This window comes from Hypanus sabinus, chromosome 8, assembly GCF_030144855.1.
Source record: "Hypanus sabinus isolate sHypSab1 chromosome 8, sHypSab1.hap1, whole genome shotgun sequence".
NCBI lineage: Eukaryota > Metazoa > Chordata > Chondrichthyes > Myliobatiformes > Dasyatidae > Hypanus > Hypanus sabinus.
The window spans coordinates 80,411,292-80,427,067 of NC_082713.1; the positions used below are offsets into that span (position 1 = coordinate 80,411,292).

A 15,776-nucleotide genomic window follows, 5' to 3' on the forward strand; every position below is an offset into this window, starting at 1 on the left:
GACAGACAGAAAGGCATAGGTGGTGGTGTGGCTCTGTTGGTAGGAGATGGAATGGCATCTTTGGAAAGAGGTGGACAGGTCAGAGAATGTTGAAACTTTGTGATGGAGTTAAGATTGCAAGCATAAAAAAAACATCATTATGGGAATCATATATGGGCCTCCAAATCATAGCCAAGATTGCAAGGGGAGCTGGAAAAGGCATATAATAAGGGTAATGACACAACTGTAATCGGAAACTTCAATATGCAAGGTGGTTGGGAAAATCAGGTTGGTATTGGATCACAAGTGAGGGAATTCGTTAAATACCTATGAGATGGCTTTTTGGAGCAGCTTGTGCTTGAGCCTACTTAGGGAAAGGCTATCTTAGATTGGATGTTCTGTAATAACCCAGATCTTATGAAAAAGCTTAACGTAAAGGAACCCATAGGAGGCAGTGATCATAATATGTTTGAATTCACACTGCAATTTGAGGAGGAGAAACACAAGTCAAATGTATCAGTTTTATAATGGAATAAAGGGAATTACAGAGGCATGAGAGAGGAGCTTGCCCAGGTGGATTAGAGGGAGATATTGGTTGGGATGACGGCACAGCAGAGGTGACTGAAGTTGCGGAGAATAGTTCATAAGGCGCAGGATGAATAGGTCCCACAGGAAAAAGTTGTTCTCAAATGGCAGGGCTAGGCAACTGTGGCTGACAAGGGAAGTTCATAATTGCATAAAAGCAAAGGAAAGTGCATATAAAGTAGCAAAAGTGAGTGGGAAATTGGATGATTGGGAAGCAATTAAAATACAACAAAAGGCAACTAAAAAGGCTATAATAAGGGAAAAGGTGAAATATGAGGGCACAGACTAGCCAATAACATAAAGTATGATACCAAAAGTTTTTTTCAGTTACATAAAGAGTAAAAGGGAGGTAAGAGTTGATGTTGGACCACTGAAAAATGATGCTGGTGAGGTAGGAATGGGAGGGGGGGGGCAAATAAATGGCAGATGAACTTAATGGATGCTTTGCATTTGTCTTCACTATGAAAGACACTAGCAGTGTGCCAGAGGTCCATGAATGTCGGAGCAGGAGTGAGTGCCATTGCTATTACAAAGGAAAAAGTGCTAGGCAAACTCAAAAGTCTTAAACAACACACACAAAATGCTGGTGGAACACAGCAGGCCAGGCAGCATCTAAAAGGAGAAGCACTGTCAACGTTTCGGGCTGAGACCCTTTGTCAGGACTAACTGAAAGGAGAGCTACTAAGAGATTTGAAAGTAGTGGGGGGAGGGGGAAATGCGAAATGATAGGAGAAGACCATTCTCCTCTACCACCACTCTCCTCCGTCTAGCAGAATTAGTTCTTACTCTCAATAATTTCTCCTTTGGCACCTCCCACTTCCTCCAAACCAAGGGTGTAGCCATGGGCACCCATATGGGTCCCAGTTATGCTTGTCTTTTTGTTGGCTTTGTGGAACAGTCCATGTTCCAAGTCTATACGGGTATCCGACCCTGCTTTTCCTTCACTGCATCGATTGCATTGGTGCTGCCTCCTGCACGCATGCTGAGCTCGTTGACTTCATTGACTTTGCCTCCAACTTTCACCTGCCCTCAAATTTACCTGGTCAATTTCTAACACCTCCCTCCCCTTTCTTGATCTTTCTGTCTCCATCTCTGGAGACGGCTTATCTACTGATACCTACTATAAGCCTACAGATTCTCACAGCTACCTGGACTATTCCTCTTCCCACCCTGCAAAAATTCCTTCTCACAATTCCTCCGTCTCCGCCACATCTGCTCTCAGGATGAGGCTTTTCATTCCAGGATGAAGGAGGTGTCTTCCTTTTTTAAACAAAGGGGCTTCCCTTCTTCCACCATCAACTCTGCTCTCAAACGCATCTCTCCCATTTCCCGTACATCTGCCCTCACCCTATCCACCCACCACCCCACTCGGGATAGGGTTCCCCTTGTCCTCACCTACCACCCCACCAGCCTCCGTAACTTCCGCCACCTCCAACGGGATCCCACTACCCAGCACATCTTTCCCTCCCCCCCCCCCCTTTCTGCTTTCCTCAGGGATCACCCTACACGACTCCCTTGTCCACTCGTCCCGCCCATCCCTTCCCACCGATCTCCCTCCTGGCACTTATCCTTGTAAACGGATCAGGTGCTACACCTGCCCTTACACTTCCTCCCTCACCACCATTCAGGGCCCCAGACAGTCCTTCCAGGTGAGGCGACACTTCACCTCTGAGTCGGCTGGTGTGGTATACTGCATCTGGTGCTCCTGGTGTGGCCTTTTATATATTGTTGAGACCCGACGCGGACTGGGAGACCGTTTTGCTGAACACCTGCACTTGGTCCACCAGAGAAAGCAGGATCTCCCATTGGCCACACATTTTAATTCCATGTCCCATTACCGTTTTGTTATATCTATCAATGGCCTCCTCTACTGTCAAAATGAATCCAAACTCAGGTAGTGCCCCTCCTCCCCTTCTTACCCCATTCCTGACATATTTAGTAGTGTTTTTTTTCTCTCTCTCTGCCCATCACTCTGCCTGTTCTCCATGTCCCTCTGGTGCTTCCCCACCTCTTCCCTTTCTCCTGAAGCCTCCCGTCCCATGATCCTTTCCCTTCTCCACCTCTTTATCACTTTCGCCAATCATCTTTCCAGCATTTTAGCTTCATCCCACCTCCTCCGGTCTTCTCCCGTCATTTTGCATTTCCCCCTCCCCCCACTACTTTCAAATCTCTTAGTATCTCTCCTTTCAGTTAGTCCTGACGAACGGTCTCGGCCTGAAACGCCGACAGTGCTTCTCCTTATAGATGCTGTCTGGCCTGCTGTGTTCCACCAGCATTTTGTGTATGTTGTTTGAATTTCCAGCATCTGCAGATTTCCTCGTTTTTGTTCTCAAAGGTCTTAAAGGTAGATAAGTCACCTGGACTGGATGGACTACAAGGAGTGATTGATGTTCGTGGCCTAAGATAGGCGTCAATTTTAGAAAATCTAGCACATTTACTTTTCAACATAGACCCCTCCTACATTTACAGACAGTCCAGCGGTCATAGAGCATTTGGAACCCTTCTTTATAGAAGTTAGCGTCTTGGACCTCCTTAAATGGTCGACAGCAGGGGTGATTGATAAGTTTGTGGCTTAAGGTAGGAGATGAGTTATTAACTTCAAACTTTCTGCATTATCACTCAAAGAGTTAAACTGCAATGCATGTAACGAGAGCTGTTTAACTCAAAGGGCTGAAGAAGGGGGAATCTGATAGGAGAGAATGGAAGACCATGGAAGAAAAGGAAGTGGGAGGAGTACCAGAGGGTGGTGATGAGCAGGTAAGGAAGATAAGGTTTTGCTCCTCCAACCTGAGTGTGCCTCATAGTGGCAGTAGAGGAGGCCATGGATTAACATATCAGAATGGGAAGTAGAATTGAAATGAGTGGCTACTGGAGATCCAGCTTTTTGTGGCAGATGGACTGAAGGTGCTTGGCGAAGCAGTCTCCTAAGCTACATTGGGTCTCACCAATATATAGGAGGCCACACTGAGAGCACCAGATACGGTAGACCCCAACAGACTAGCAGGTGAAGTGTCACTTTATTTGGATGGACTGTTTGGGGCCATGAATGGTTGTTTGTCCAACCTGTTGTATGAAGTTTTCATCGTTCCAAAATGTTGTTAAAATACATTAGGACGGATAAGTCCCCGGGGCCTGATGGAATATTCCCCAGGCTGCTCCACGAGGCAACGGAAGAGATTGCTGAACCTCTGGCTAGGATCTTTATGTTCTCGTTGTCCACGGGAATGGTACCGGAGGATTGGAGGGAGGGGAATGTTGTCCCCTTGTTCAAAGAAGGTAGTACGGATAGTCCAGGTAATCACGTCTGTGGTGGGAAAACTGTTGGAAAAGCTTCTTAGAGATAGGATCTATGGGCATTTAGAGAATTATGGTCTGATCAGGGACAGTCAGCATGGCTTTGTGAAGGGCAGATCGTGCCTAACAAGCCTGATAGAGTTCTTTGAGGAGGTGACCAGGCATATAGATGAGGGTAGTGCAGTGGATGTGATCTACATGGATTTTAGTAAGGCATTTGAAAAGGTTTCACATGGTAGGCTTATTCAGAAAGTCAGAAGGCATGGGATCCAGGGAAGTTTGGCCAGGTGGATTCAGAATTGGCTTGCCTGCAGAAGGCAGAGGGTCATGGTGGAGGGAATACATTCAGATTGAAGGGTTGTGATTAGTGGTGTCCCACAAGGATCTGTTCTGGGACCTCTACTTTTTATGATTTTTATTAGCGACCTGGATGAGGGGGTAGAAGGGTGGGTTGGCAAATTTGCAGATGACACAAAGGTTGGTGGTGTTGTAGATAGTGTAGAGGATTGTCGAAGATTGCAGAGAAACATTGATAGGATGCAGAAGTGGGCTGAGAAGTGGCAGATGGAGTTCAACCCAGAGAAGTGTGAGGTGGTACACTTTGGAAGGACAAACTCCAAGGCAGAGTACAAAGTAAATGGCAGGATACTTGGTAGTGTGGAGGAGCAGAGGGATCTGGGGTACATGTCCACAGATCCCTGAAAGTTGCCTCACAGGTAGATAGAGTAGTTAAGAAAGCTTATGAGGTGTATGCTTTCATAAGTCGAGGGATAGAGTTTAAGAGTCGCAAGACGATGATGCAGTTCTATAAAACTCTGTTTAGGCCACACTTGGAGTACTGTGTCCAGTTCTGGTCGCCTCACTATTGGAAGGATGTGGAAGCGTTGGAAAGGACACAGAGGAGATTTACCAGGATGCTGCCTGGTTTAGAGAGTATGGATTATGATCAGAGATTAAGGGAGCTAGGGCTTTACTCTTTGGAGAGAAGGAGGATGAGAGGAGAAATGATAGAGGTGTACAAGATATTAAGAGGAATAGACAGAGTGGACAGCCAGCGCCTCTTCCCCAGGGCACCACCTCTCAGTACAAGAGGACGTGGCTTTAAGGTAAGGGGAGGGAAGTTCAAGGGGGATATTAGAGGAAGGTTTTTCACTCAGAGAGTGGTTGATGCACGGAATGGACTGCCTGAGTCAGTGGTGGAGGCAGATACACTAGTGAAGTTTAAGATACTACTAGACAGGTATGTGGAGGAATTTAAAGTGGGGGGTTATATGGGAGGCAGGGTTTGAGGGTCGGCACAACATTGTGGGCCAAAGGGCCTGTAATGTCCTGTACTGTTCTATGTTCTATTTCTTGGATGTACTGTGTATAACCATATAACAATTACAGCACAGAAACAGGCCATCTCAATCCTTCTAGTCCGTGCTGAGTGCTTACTCTCACCTAGTCCCACTGACCTTCACTCAGCCCATAACCCTCCATTCCTTTCCTGTCCATATACCTATCCAATTTTACTTTAAATGACAATACCGAACCTGCCTCTACCACTTCTACTGGAAGCTCGTTCCACACAGCTACCATTCTCTGAGTAAAGAAATTCCCCCTCATGTTACCCTAAACTTTTACCCCCTAACTCTCAACTCATGTCCTCTTGTTTGAATCTCCCCTAGTCTCAATGGAAAAAGCCTATCCACGTCAACTCTATCTATCCCCCTCATAATTTTAAATACCTCTATCAAGTCCCTCCTTCAACCTTTACGCTCCAAAGAATGAAGACCTAACTTGTTTAACCTTTCCCTGTAACTTAGGTGCTGAAACCCAGGTAACATTCTAGTAAATCTTTTCTGTACTCTCTCTATTTCGTTGACAGCTTTCCTATAATTCGGTGACCAGAACTGTACACAATACTCCCAAGTTTGGCTTCACCAATGCCTTGTACAATTTTAACATTACGTCCCAAGTCCTATACTCAATGATCTAATTTATAAAGGCCAGCATACCAAAAGCTTTCTTCACCACCCTATCCACATGAGATTCCACCTTCAGGGAACTATGCACCATTATTCCTAGATCACTTTGTTCTACTGCATTCTTCAATGCCCTGCCATTTATGATGTATGTCCTATTTGGATTATTCCTACCAAAATGTAGCACCTCACATTTATCAGCATTAAACTCCATCTGCCATCGTTCAGCCCACTCTTCTAACTGGCCTAAATCTCTCTGCAAACTTTAAAAACTTACTTCATTATCCACAACACCACCTACCTTAGTATCATCTGCATATTTACTAATTCAATTTACCACCCCATCATCCAGATCATTAATGTATATGTCAAACAACATTGGAGCCAGTACAGATCCCTGAGGCACACCACTAGTCAGGGGCCTCCAACCTGACAAACAGTTATCCACCACTATTCTCTGGCATCTCCCATCCAGCCACTGTATGCCTGCAGAAAATGTGCTACTACAGTCAAAGACATAGGATCACCAAGAAGAAATTGAAGGCAAATGATATGCTTTTACCACAACAGGGTTTGAGTACAGAAACATTTTCTACAATTAAACTGTATCTTAGTAATACTGTACCTGAAGAAATGTGAAATTTTTCCTTTTAAGAACAAATGTACTCACCCGCAGAGGAAACACAACAAAGGTTCACCAGACTGCTGTGTGTTGGCAGGGCTGTAGTAGGAGTGGAGAATAGCTCAACTCGATTACTCTATATTTTGTAATACTCTTGTGTACAGCAAACTATCTGCCCTCTGCACTATTTAGCCGACCCTCACCTAAGGTGCTAAATAGGAGAATGAAGGGAAGGTCAATAAGATGTAAAGCAGATGGCGGGGGAGATGATCATTGTACCCATTACTGTGTGATGCTATGTTAATTTTTCCCTTAAACTTTGTAGTTCTTGCAAGCAGATATTACTGAAGGGCTTCAGCCTTTACAGGGAAGTGGATCAGCAAGATCATGGAAGGCTAGACTCATGAGGAGTTTCTTTTGTGTGCTGTGACAGTGCTGGACCCTTATTGTGGTTGGGAGCTGGAAACAGGGAGTGATGCATGCTAAACTAACTTTCTCTAAAATTTCCTTAAGGGTAGTTTGTAATGGTTCATCATACTCAGTGAGCAATTGACCCCATTTTATATTATCAATTGATTGACTTCTTAGCAAACAGCAGATTTATTCTTTATAAGTATTTGGTTCTGTTAAAGATTCTCACAGGTTTCAAATGTATTCACTACGAACTATTTCTGGCATCTCCAGTGGCTGATGTGTCAACACTTGCAAATTCCATGGCATCAGTATAATTGGCCGTAATGATTTTTGTGAAAGTTGTTTTCAGTACTTGATGAATTGCAGCCAGTTCTCACCACTCTGTTCAGCTGCTTGGCTCTGTAATCAGGAAAGATCTGGAGGGAATACAATCGATTCTCTCATCTGAAGGAATACGAGACAGAGGAACTTTGCTGTCCAAAAGCTTTTAAGAACCAATAGAAGCATTTGCATTACTAGCTATCTGGTATTTCATTCCAACACATGGCTTGAGGCAGGACAACTATTTACCTCAGCATTGGATAAATTCAATGCAAATAGGAAAGGTGGGCTTTAAGGTCCCAATATACACTGTTCATCTTTATAGGTGATGATATTGATCATAGACACATTTTGGAGGCCCTAGTATGTTGTACTGAGTTCTTCAGAGAATTACAAATATATGATCTTTATTTTTGGAAGTATTGGCATTGATAAGGTATTGATCAGACCATATTATGATAAATTTTGGGCCTCTTATCTGACATTGAAGAAGGTCCAGAAGAGGTTCATGAGAATGATCCTGGGAATGAAAGAAATGACATATGAAGAGTGTTTGGCTCTGGACCTGTATTCACTGGAGTTTATAAAAAATGAAGTGGGTGGGGAGAGGAGGAATCTCACTGAAACCTGTTGAATATTTTAAGGCCTATATGGAGTGAACATGAAGTTGATGTGTCCTATATTGGGAGAGTCTAGGACCAGAGGACACAGCTTCTGAATACATGGATGTCCATTTAGAACAGAGATGAGGAGGAATTTCTTAAGCCAGTGTTATGAACCCCGTAACTGGAGAACTTACCAGCAAAGATAGAGAGGTCCGTTGAAGTCTGATGTCACTATTCTCAAACGTTTTATTCGTAAAGGGACACAAAAGTAGGGTTAATACATACATTCAGATAGTGCACATTGTCAACACTCAATCTAAAGCGCAGGTATAGTAATAATCATCATTAAGAAGTGAGCTCTGCTGATGTCTAGGGGTTAATAGATTGTCCGTTGGAAATATAAAAGTCACTCAGAAGGCTGCCGGCCTCAGCCCTTTGAAAATCGCTGGGTTTCACGTGAGGCGACCGAGAGAGAGAGATTGGGGGAGAAGAGAAAGAACTTGCCGAGTCTTGATGAATCTTCTGTGAAATCGGGGGAGCGTTGGTTTCCTCTCCCCGATGTTAGTTAAAAGCGGTTTTCTGTGATTCCAGCCACAAATTCCAATCCCGTTATCTAACGCACGTGGCTTCCTTCAGAATGGCATCCCGCTGCTGCGGGATCACTCTCTCGTGTCTCCTGGGTGCGTCTGAGGGGCTGTCCCCCTGAGACTCTCCTTTATACTTCCTCACGGGGTCGCAGGTGTCAATCAGGTTGGGATGATGCAATCTCTCTCTCAACAACCCCACCTTGCCCGAGGGCTTTTCACGTGGTCTCCATGAGACAATAGTTTCTGGCATCTTATTCTGTATCCCTGGTGGGACGTGCAATTTTTCACGTTTCTCTCTCTCTCACTTCCTGGGTCTACTGACCCCCCCCCCACCCCCCCAAACGGGTGCTCTTGCGATTCTCACAAAGGAGGGGGCTGGGATCATAACACCAGAAAGTGATCAATCTATGAAATTCATTACCACAGGTGGTTATGGAGGCCAAGTCATTTGGTATATTGAAAGCTGAGGTTCATAGGTTCTTGATTAGGAAGGGCATCAAAATTACATGGAGAAGGCAGGAAAATGGGGTTGAGAGGAATAATGAATCAGCCATGGAATGCTGAAGTAAACTCAATAGTTTGAATGGACTAATTCTGTTCCTATGTCTTATGATCTGTGGTCTTCCCTTTGCCATGGACGTGCAAAACTCTCCAAGTACAATTGTCTCTGATGTGCAATACCTTTGATCTAACCACACTCTTATTTCTAAGCTATATTGACTATTCTGTTGTTTATCTTACTGTACATACTATTTATTATAAATTACTATAAACTGCATATTACACATTCAGACAGTGATTTTTACTCATTTATGTGAAGGATGTAAGAAGTAGTTAATTCAATATAATTCAATTTCATTCATGTCAGAATCAGAATTAGGATTATTATCATTGACATATGTCATTAAATATGTTGCTTTTTAGCTGATTACAGTGACAAACATGAAAATTACGATAAGCTACAAACATGAATAGTGTAAAAGAGGAATAGTGAGAGTGTTCATGGATCATTCAGAAATCTAATGGCAGAGGGAACAAAGCTGTTCATAAAATGTTGAATATGCATCTATAATCTCCTGCATCACTTTCGTGATCATAGTGATGAGAAGAGGGCATGTCCTGGATGTTGAGGGTCCTTATTAATGAATGCTGCCTTTTTGAGGCACTGCTTTTTTAAGATGCCCTTGGTGATGGGGAGGGTTGTGGTCCATGAAAGAGCTGGCTGAGTGTATCACCCTCTGCAGCCTTGTTCAATTTTGTGCATTATACTTTCATTCCTGACTGTGATGCAACCAGTCAGAATGCTCTACCATACATCTGTAGAAATTTGCAAGAGTCTTTGGTGACCTTCCAAATATCCTCAAGTTCCTAATGAATCAGAAATGAAGTCGTATATCAATGTGTTGGGTCCAGGATAGATTTTCTGAAATGTTGACACCCAAGAACTTGAATCTATTCTCCCTTTCCAGTGCTGACCCCTCAAGAGAACTGGTATTTGTTCTCCTATCTTCCTCTTCCTGAAGTTCACTGTGAAATCATTGGACTTGCTGACATTAATTGTAAAATTGTTATTGTGGTATCACTCAGCCAGGTGACCCATCTTACTTCTGTACAGCACCTCATAAACTATCTGACATTCTGCCAACAACAGTGGTGTCATTAGCAAATTTACAGATGGTTTTTGAGCTGTGCCTAGCCACAGACATGAGTGTAGAGAGAGTAGAGCAGTGGGCAAAACACACATCTTAGAAGTGCTCTGTGTTGATAATCAGTATGTTATTACCAATGTGTACTGACTGTAGTCTCCAAATGAGTAAGTTAAGGATCCAGTTACAGAGGCCTTGTTGGTTATTAGTGAGGATATGATGGTGTTGAATGCTAACCTATAATCAATAAGCAGCAGCCTGACATATGTGTTGTTGTTGTCCAGGCCGAGGAGAGAGCTAGTGAGATTGTGTTTGCTGTAGATTTGTTGTAGCTGTAGGCAAATTTCATAAGTCCAGGTCCTTGCTCAGGCTGGAGTTAATTCTAGCCATAACAAAATCTCAAAACATACCAGCTCATAATCTGAGCTGGTGCTTAATGGTGTGAGGTTCAATGATGTGTATCCTTTCTCATTTGGAATGATTTCTTATCATTTCCTCCCTGAATAGAAGAGCACATCTATAGTGTGCGCATATGGAGATATTTGTAGCATACGTGCAAATATGATGAAATATTCATTGCAGAGATGGAAATGGTATGTGCAGTCAAATATTAAAACACCAGAGAAGTTCAGTCCTTCAGTGATACAAGTGCCAAAGGCTGGGCTACTTCATGTACCCATCATGTGAAAGATGGATGGATTTTCCTGTTTGATCATGTAGTTCTTGCAATTAGCCTAGAAGAGAAAAGAGGAGATTCTTTAAAATACATCAATGGCATGGTTAACTTAATTGATATCTGTTCACTTGTCTGTCTTTCAAGTTTTGTATGAATGCAGCTGTGTGTGCCTTTTGAGGGGTCTGAGTGTTACACATAAGGCAAGAACAGTAGTTGTAAGTGTTAGAACTCTTATTTTAAGATTTCAATAGTCCATTTTAATATCAGAGAATGTATACAATATATAACCTGAAATTCTTACTCTCCACGGACATCCTCAAAACAGAAGAAAACCCCCCAAAGAAGGAATGACAGAAAAAAAAATTAAGAACCCCAAAGCCCTCCTCCCCCTCCAACACACAAGCAGAGGCAAGCAGCATCAACCCTCCCTCTTCCTTACCTATCCTAGTGCAGCGGTTCCCAACTTTTTCTGTGCCCCACACCCCAAGTAAATATTTGATTCATGTTCTCACCCCCTACAAAAGTAATATCACATTTGAAGATGAAGAAGTCTATTTTCTAATTTTTGATCCACAAATTGAACCACATACAATACTGCGGGTGAACAAATTGAACTTAAAAAAATAAGCTTTTAACTCAGTGCATAAAATGCAAATATAAATTGAGCAATTAGATTCTAATTTATTCAGAAAAAATTGTAAACAGTAAATTGACGAGACTCCTCAACTCTGAGGTATAACTCCCAAGTAACACTGATGAGAATCCTCAACGCTGACTCGGGCAGCAGGAGACTGGAGTGAGTTTACATCTCTCTCGACTCGGGCAGCAGGAGACTGGAGTGTGCTTGGGACAAACGTTACTACCACTTCTCAAGGCACACTGGCAGCTGGCTGAGTGATGACTCGTGACTTGTCACTCATGCATGCAAGCCACTCTTTGTTGCACCCCAGGTTGGGAACCCCTGTCCTAGCATAAAGCATCAACACTCCCACCACCCACCACCCAATAGCAAAGCCCCCAAAGAAAGACCATGGTCTACAGTACATCAAAAACTAACTGTTCACTCCAACATATGAACATCCCACAGGTTTTCTCTCTCACTAACAAGGAAGAGACAGATATCTAATGAGGTCATAATTCTACTCATGGTTCTATTGATGACATTTCTCCAGTATCCTTCGAAAGTCAGAGAGAAAGAACTATTCTGTGCTCACCTTTCAACTCCTCAGTGTAACCTAGACCCTATGGCACCTCAACTAGAATATGGAGGTTATAGTTTGATAAGCAATGTTCAAGTTCCATCCGCTCCACAGCATATATCTTAACTACTTCTGCAGAAGCATCAGCAGCATACAATACTTGCAGAAGTGCTTTGGCTGATGGCTTTGCAGAGAGCCTGTCAGTTCTTTGAAACAGGCATTATGATCTCTAAAATTGTATTTATGCTGCACGGCATGAATCAGACCCAAACCACAGTCTGCTTTCACTGATGAGTAAAAGAACTTTGGAGCTCTGGTTTTAACAGAGAGCCAAGTTCTCATTAACAGCATTCTTGTCAATAGTATTCAACGTATGCCATGCTCATAATGAACTTAAAGCTGTCAAGATCTCATATGCTATCTACCCCTCTGCTTTACTTCTGTACTGAATTTTCTTCTGAAGCCTATGTCTAAAGTCAAAGTCACTTCAATCAGGAAAATATTTTTAAACTTGTTATTGAAATTGTATCCATAAATATTTAAAGTGTTTTAGATTAATATTATGGTGAAAGTGGCTGATACTTACTGAAATCTAACATGAAATTTGGAGTCCAGAAAGAATGACAAAGTATCTTACCTTTACTATTGTGAATGACCAGTGTCATTGAAGCTTTCTTCGAAAATTATATCCAAAATTATCTTTTTGGTTCAAGCTTTAATAAATATGATATAATGGAAGGACCAATTAAGCATGTCAGTGCTACCAATCTCAGTGTTAATGTTGTGGTTCGGAACTTGTCTGTTTATCTTAAATACACAACTCCAGCTGTTCTGAATTTCTTTTGAGGTAGTTGTTGAAATTGAAACATAAGTGTATTAGTGATAGGATATAGATCATGCACAGAAGGAATCGGGTGCAAATAATGGGCCATTCTTGCAAAATCTTGTTGGAAAGTTTCTAAGAAAATATTGATTCATCTCTCGTGTTATAAGTACTTAGACTCAGTAGATGAATGCATCTACTTCTGAGAATAGTTAGGATATAGAACTTATTACTGCATGGAGTAGCTGGGACTTTAAGCAAAAGTTTGGTTTCCCCTGGAAAAAATGATTTAGGAGGACATCCAAAATGTTGAAATGAAGCAAGAGGAAGTTTATTGGACATTAGCACCACTGTGGGTGTAAAGATCTTGATGACTACTTGCTTAAAAGTGTACACCTGGGTTTTAGACTCACTTTACAATTTAAATTGAAACATTACTGTCACCAGAATGGTAATTGCCTATTAATATCTCTGAAAGACTTTGCATTGGAAAATAAAATTGTTCCCACAAGTACAGAAAAATGTTTCTCCTGGAAGAGAGGTAACAGATCTGATCATTCATCTAATGGACACAGGAATAACTGATGGTAGTTGCTTTTATTTCTGACCAGAAGTTACATGGATTACTAGTATACTGCTACTTGTCTTTTCTCGGTTGACTGCCCTCCAAATGAAACCAGTCCTCATGACACTGCTGCGAGGTGGAAACTCCCAATCTTTGTTGGCATGCAGCCACACCATTCAGCGTGTCTGGTCTGCTGAAATATTGTGATGAAGCTGAACAACTGGATGACAAGAGACCTCTAGCTGAGTTGATTCTTGAGTTTCTCAGACCTGGTCTGAAATTCTGGTTTGAGGAGCGGGGAGATGGTTATGATGGGACGTGAATTACCCATATGGTTTGCTGAAGGTATTAGCCAGCAAGACAGAGTCATTGTGGATAAGCAATAAAATAAATTCACAAATGGCAGTAATTAGTCCTACTTCATTCACATGGGTACAACTCCACCCCTAAGGTATTTCTCAGTATGAGGCCATCCCCACCACTAAGAAATAATCCGGCTAAGAGATGTCACCAGTGTTTGTAAATCACTTCAGAATAGTGAGAGCGAGATCTGTGTGAGAGTGGGAGCCATTCCAAAGTGGATGTAAAGTTGAATTGGGCCAATTAAATGAAGTGAGGTTTAAGGGAAGTGGCCATTATTGGAGTGGGATAGGGTTAGATTGGAGAACTGGGGTGTTGGTTCAAGCCTTTGGCAAGGAGGGGCAGAGACCAAAGTCCCAAATGGTTTCAGAGGACTGGGAAATCACAATTGTCACTCTTTGCTTTAAGAAGGAATGGAGGCAAAGGAAAGGAAATTATAAGCCAATTAAGCTGACTTCAATGTTTGGCAAGATTTTTGAGTCCGTTATTAAGAATCAGGTTTCAGGATGCTTGAAGGCACATGATAAAATATGCCAAAGTCAACATGGTTTCCTTAAGGGGGAATCTTGTCTAACAAATCTGTTGAAATTCTTTTAGGAAATAACAGAATAGACAAAAGAGTCGATGGATGTTTATTTGGCTTTTCAGAAACATTTGACAAGGTGGCACACATGAGGCAGCTAAACCACACAGGAGCCTATGTTGTCGCAGGAGAGGTACTAGCATGGACAGAAGATTGGCTGACTGGCAGGAGGCAAAGAGCGGGAATAGAAGGGGCCTTTTCTGATTGGCTGTTGGTGAATAGTGGTGTTCCACAGGGATAATTTCTTTTCACATTATATGGTAATGATCTGGACGCTGGAATTGATAGCTTTGTAGCCAAGTTTGGGGATGACACAAAGATAGGTGCAGGGGCAAGTAGTGTTCAGGAAACAGAGAATCTACAAGATGACTTTGACAGATTGGGAGAATGGGCAAAGAAAAGGCAAATGGAATATAGTGTAGAGGAAGTGTATGGTTGTGCTCTTTGGTAGAAGAAATAAAGGCATAGACTCTTTTCTAAACAAGGAGCAAATGCAGAAATCAGAGGTGAAAAGGGACTTGGGAGTTCTAGTGCAGGATTCCATAATGTTTAACTTGCAGCTTGAGTCAGTAGTAAAGAAGGCAAATGCAATTTTAGCGTTCATTTTGAGAGGACTGAAATATATATAATGCTCAAGCTTTGTAAGGTATTGGTCAGACTGCATTTGGAATATTGTGAGTAGTTTTGAGCTCCGTATCTAAGAAAGGATGTGCTGACATTGGAAAGGGTCGAGGAGAGTCGAGGACTAGAGTGCACAGCCTCAGTACAAGGATGTCCCTTTAGAACAGAGATGAGGAATCTCTTTAGCCAGAGGGTGGTGAATGAATGGAGTTCTTTTGGTATGGACACCTTTGGAGGTGAAGTCATTGAGTATATTTAAAATAGAGGTTGATAGTTTCTTGATTAGACAGGCTGTCAGGGGTTATGTGGAGAAGGCAGGAGAATGAGGTTGAGAGGGATAATAAAATCAACCATGATGAAATGGTGGAGCAAACTCTATTGGTGAGTGGCCTAATTCTGCTCTTATGGTCTGGAAGTCAAACTTGAAACTTTCCTGTTTTGAAACTGTTAGGGGATGCCATTTAAGCTAAACTGACATTTTTTTCCTGGCATTTTCAGTTAGTAATGAAGGGACCAAGATTTTTTAAAATTAATTGTTTACAACTTGTAACCTGATTTTTGAAATATCTATATTTTGTAGGGATTTGACCAACTCCGAATTGAAGGTTTACTCTGCGATGTTACCTTGGTGCCAGGGGACGGTGATGAAGTATTTCCAGTCCATAGAGCAATGATGGCCTCCGCCAGTGACTATTTTAAGGCAATGTTCACAGGTAAACCACAGAGACATCATGGCGTATGTGAAATGTAAATTTATTATATAATCATTCGACAACCACACAAGTACTCAGAGCACCCTCCTGAAAATATTGAAAATCTTCACACCTGTATTTGCCTGCACATTTTTCTCAAAGAACTATAATGTCCTAGTTGCAATGCATATACAGTAAGCACTTTGTGTTTAACACACTAATACCTTTAGGATTCAT

The 15,776-nt window shown here is 42.2% G+C and overlaps 1 protein-coding gene across 7 annotated transcripts in view; it reads left to right on the forward strand.

Annotated features, from left to right (window-relative positions):
• klhl13 (kelch-like family member 13) overlaps positions 1-15,776 on the forward strand; it is a 212,759-nt gene that overhangs the window by 167,856 nt on the left and 29,127 nt on the right. For all 7 annotated transcript variants that reach the window (XM_059977420.1, XM_059977417.1, XM_059977416.1 and 4 more), the window contains one exon: positions 15,428-15,560. In XM_059977420.1, the coding sequence (XP_059833403.1) occupies positions 15,428-15,560 (133 nt within the window). The remainder of the gene's footprint in view (positions 1-15,427; positions 15,561-15,776) is intronic.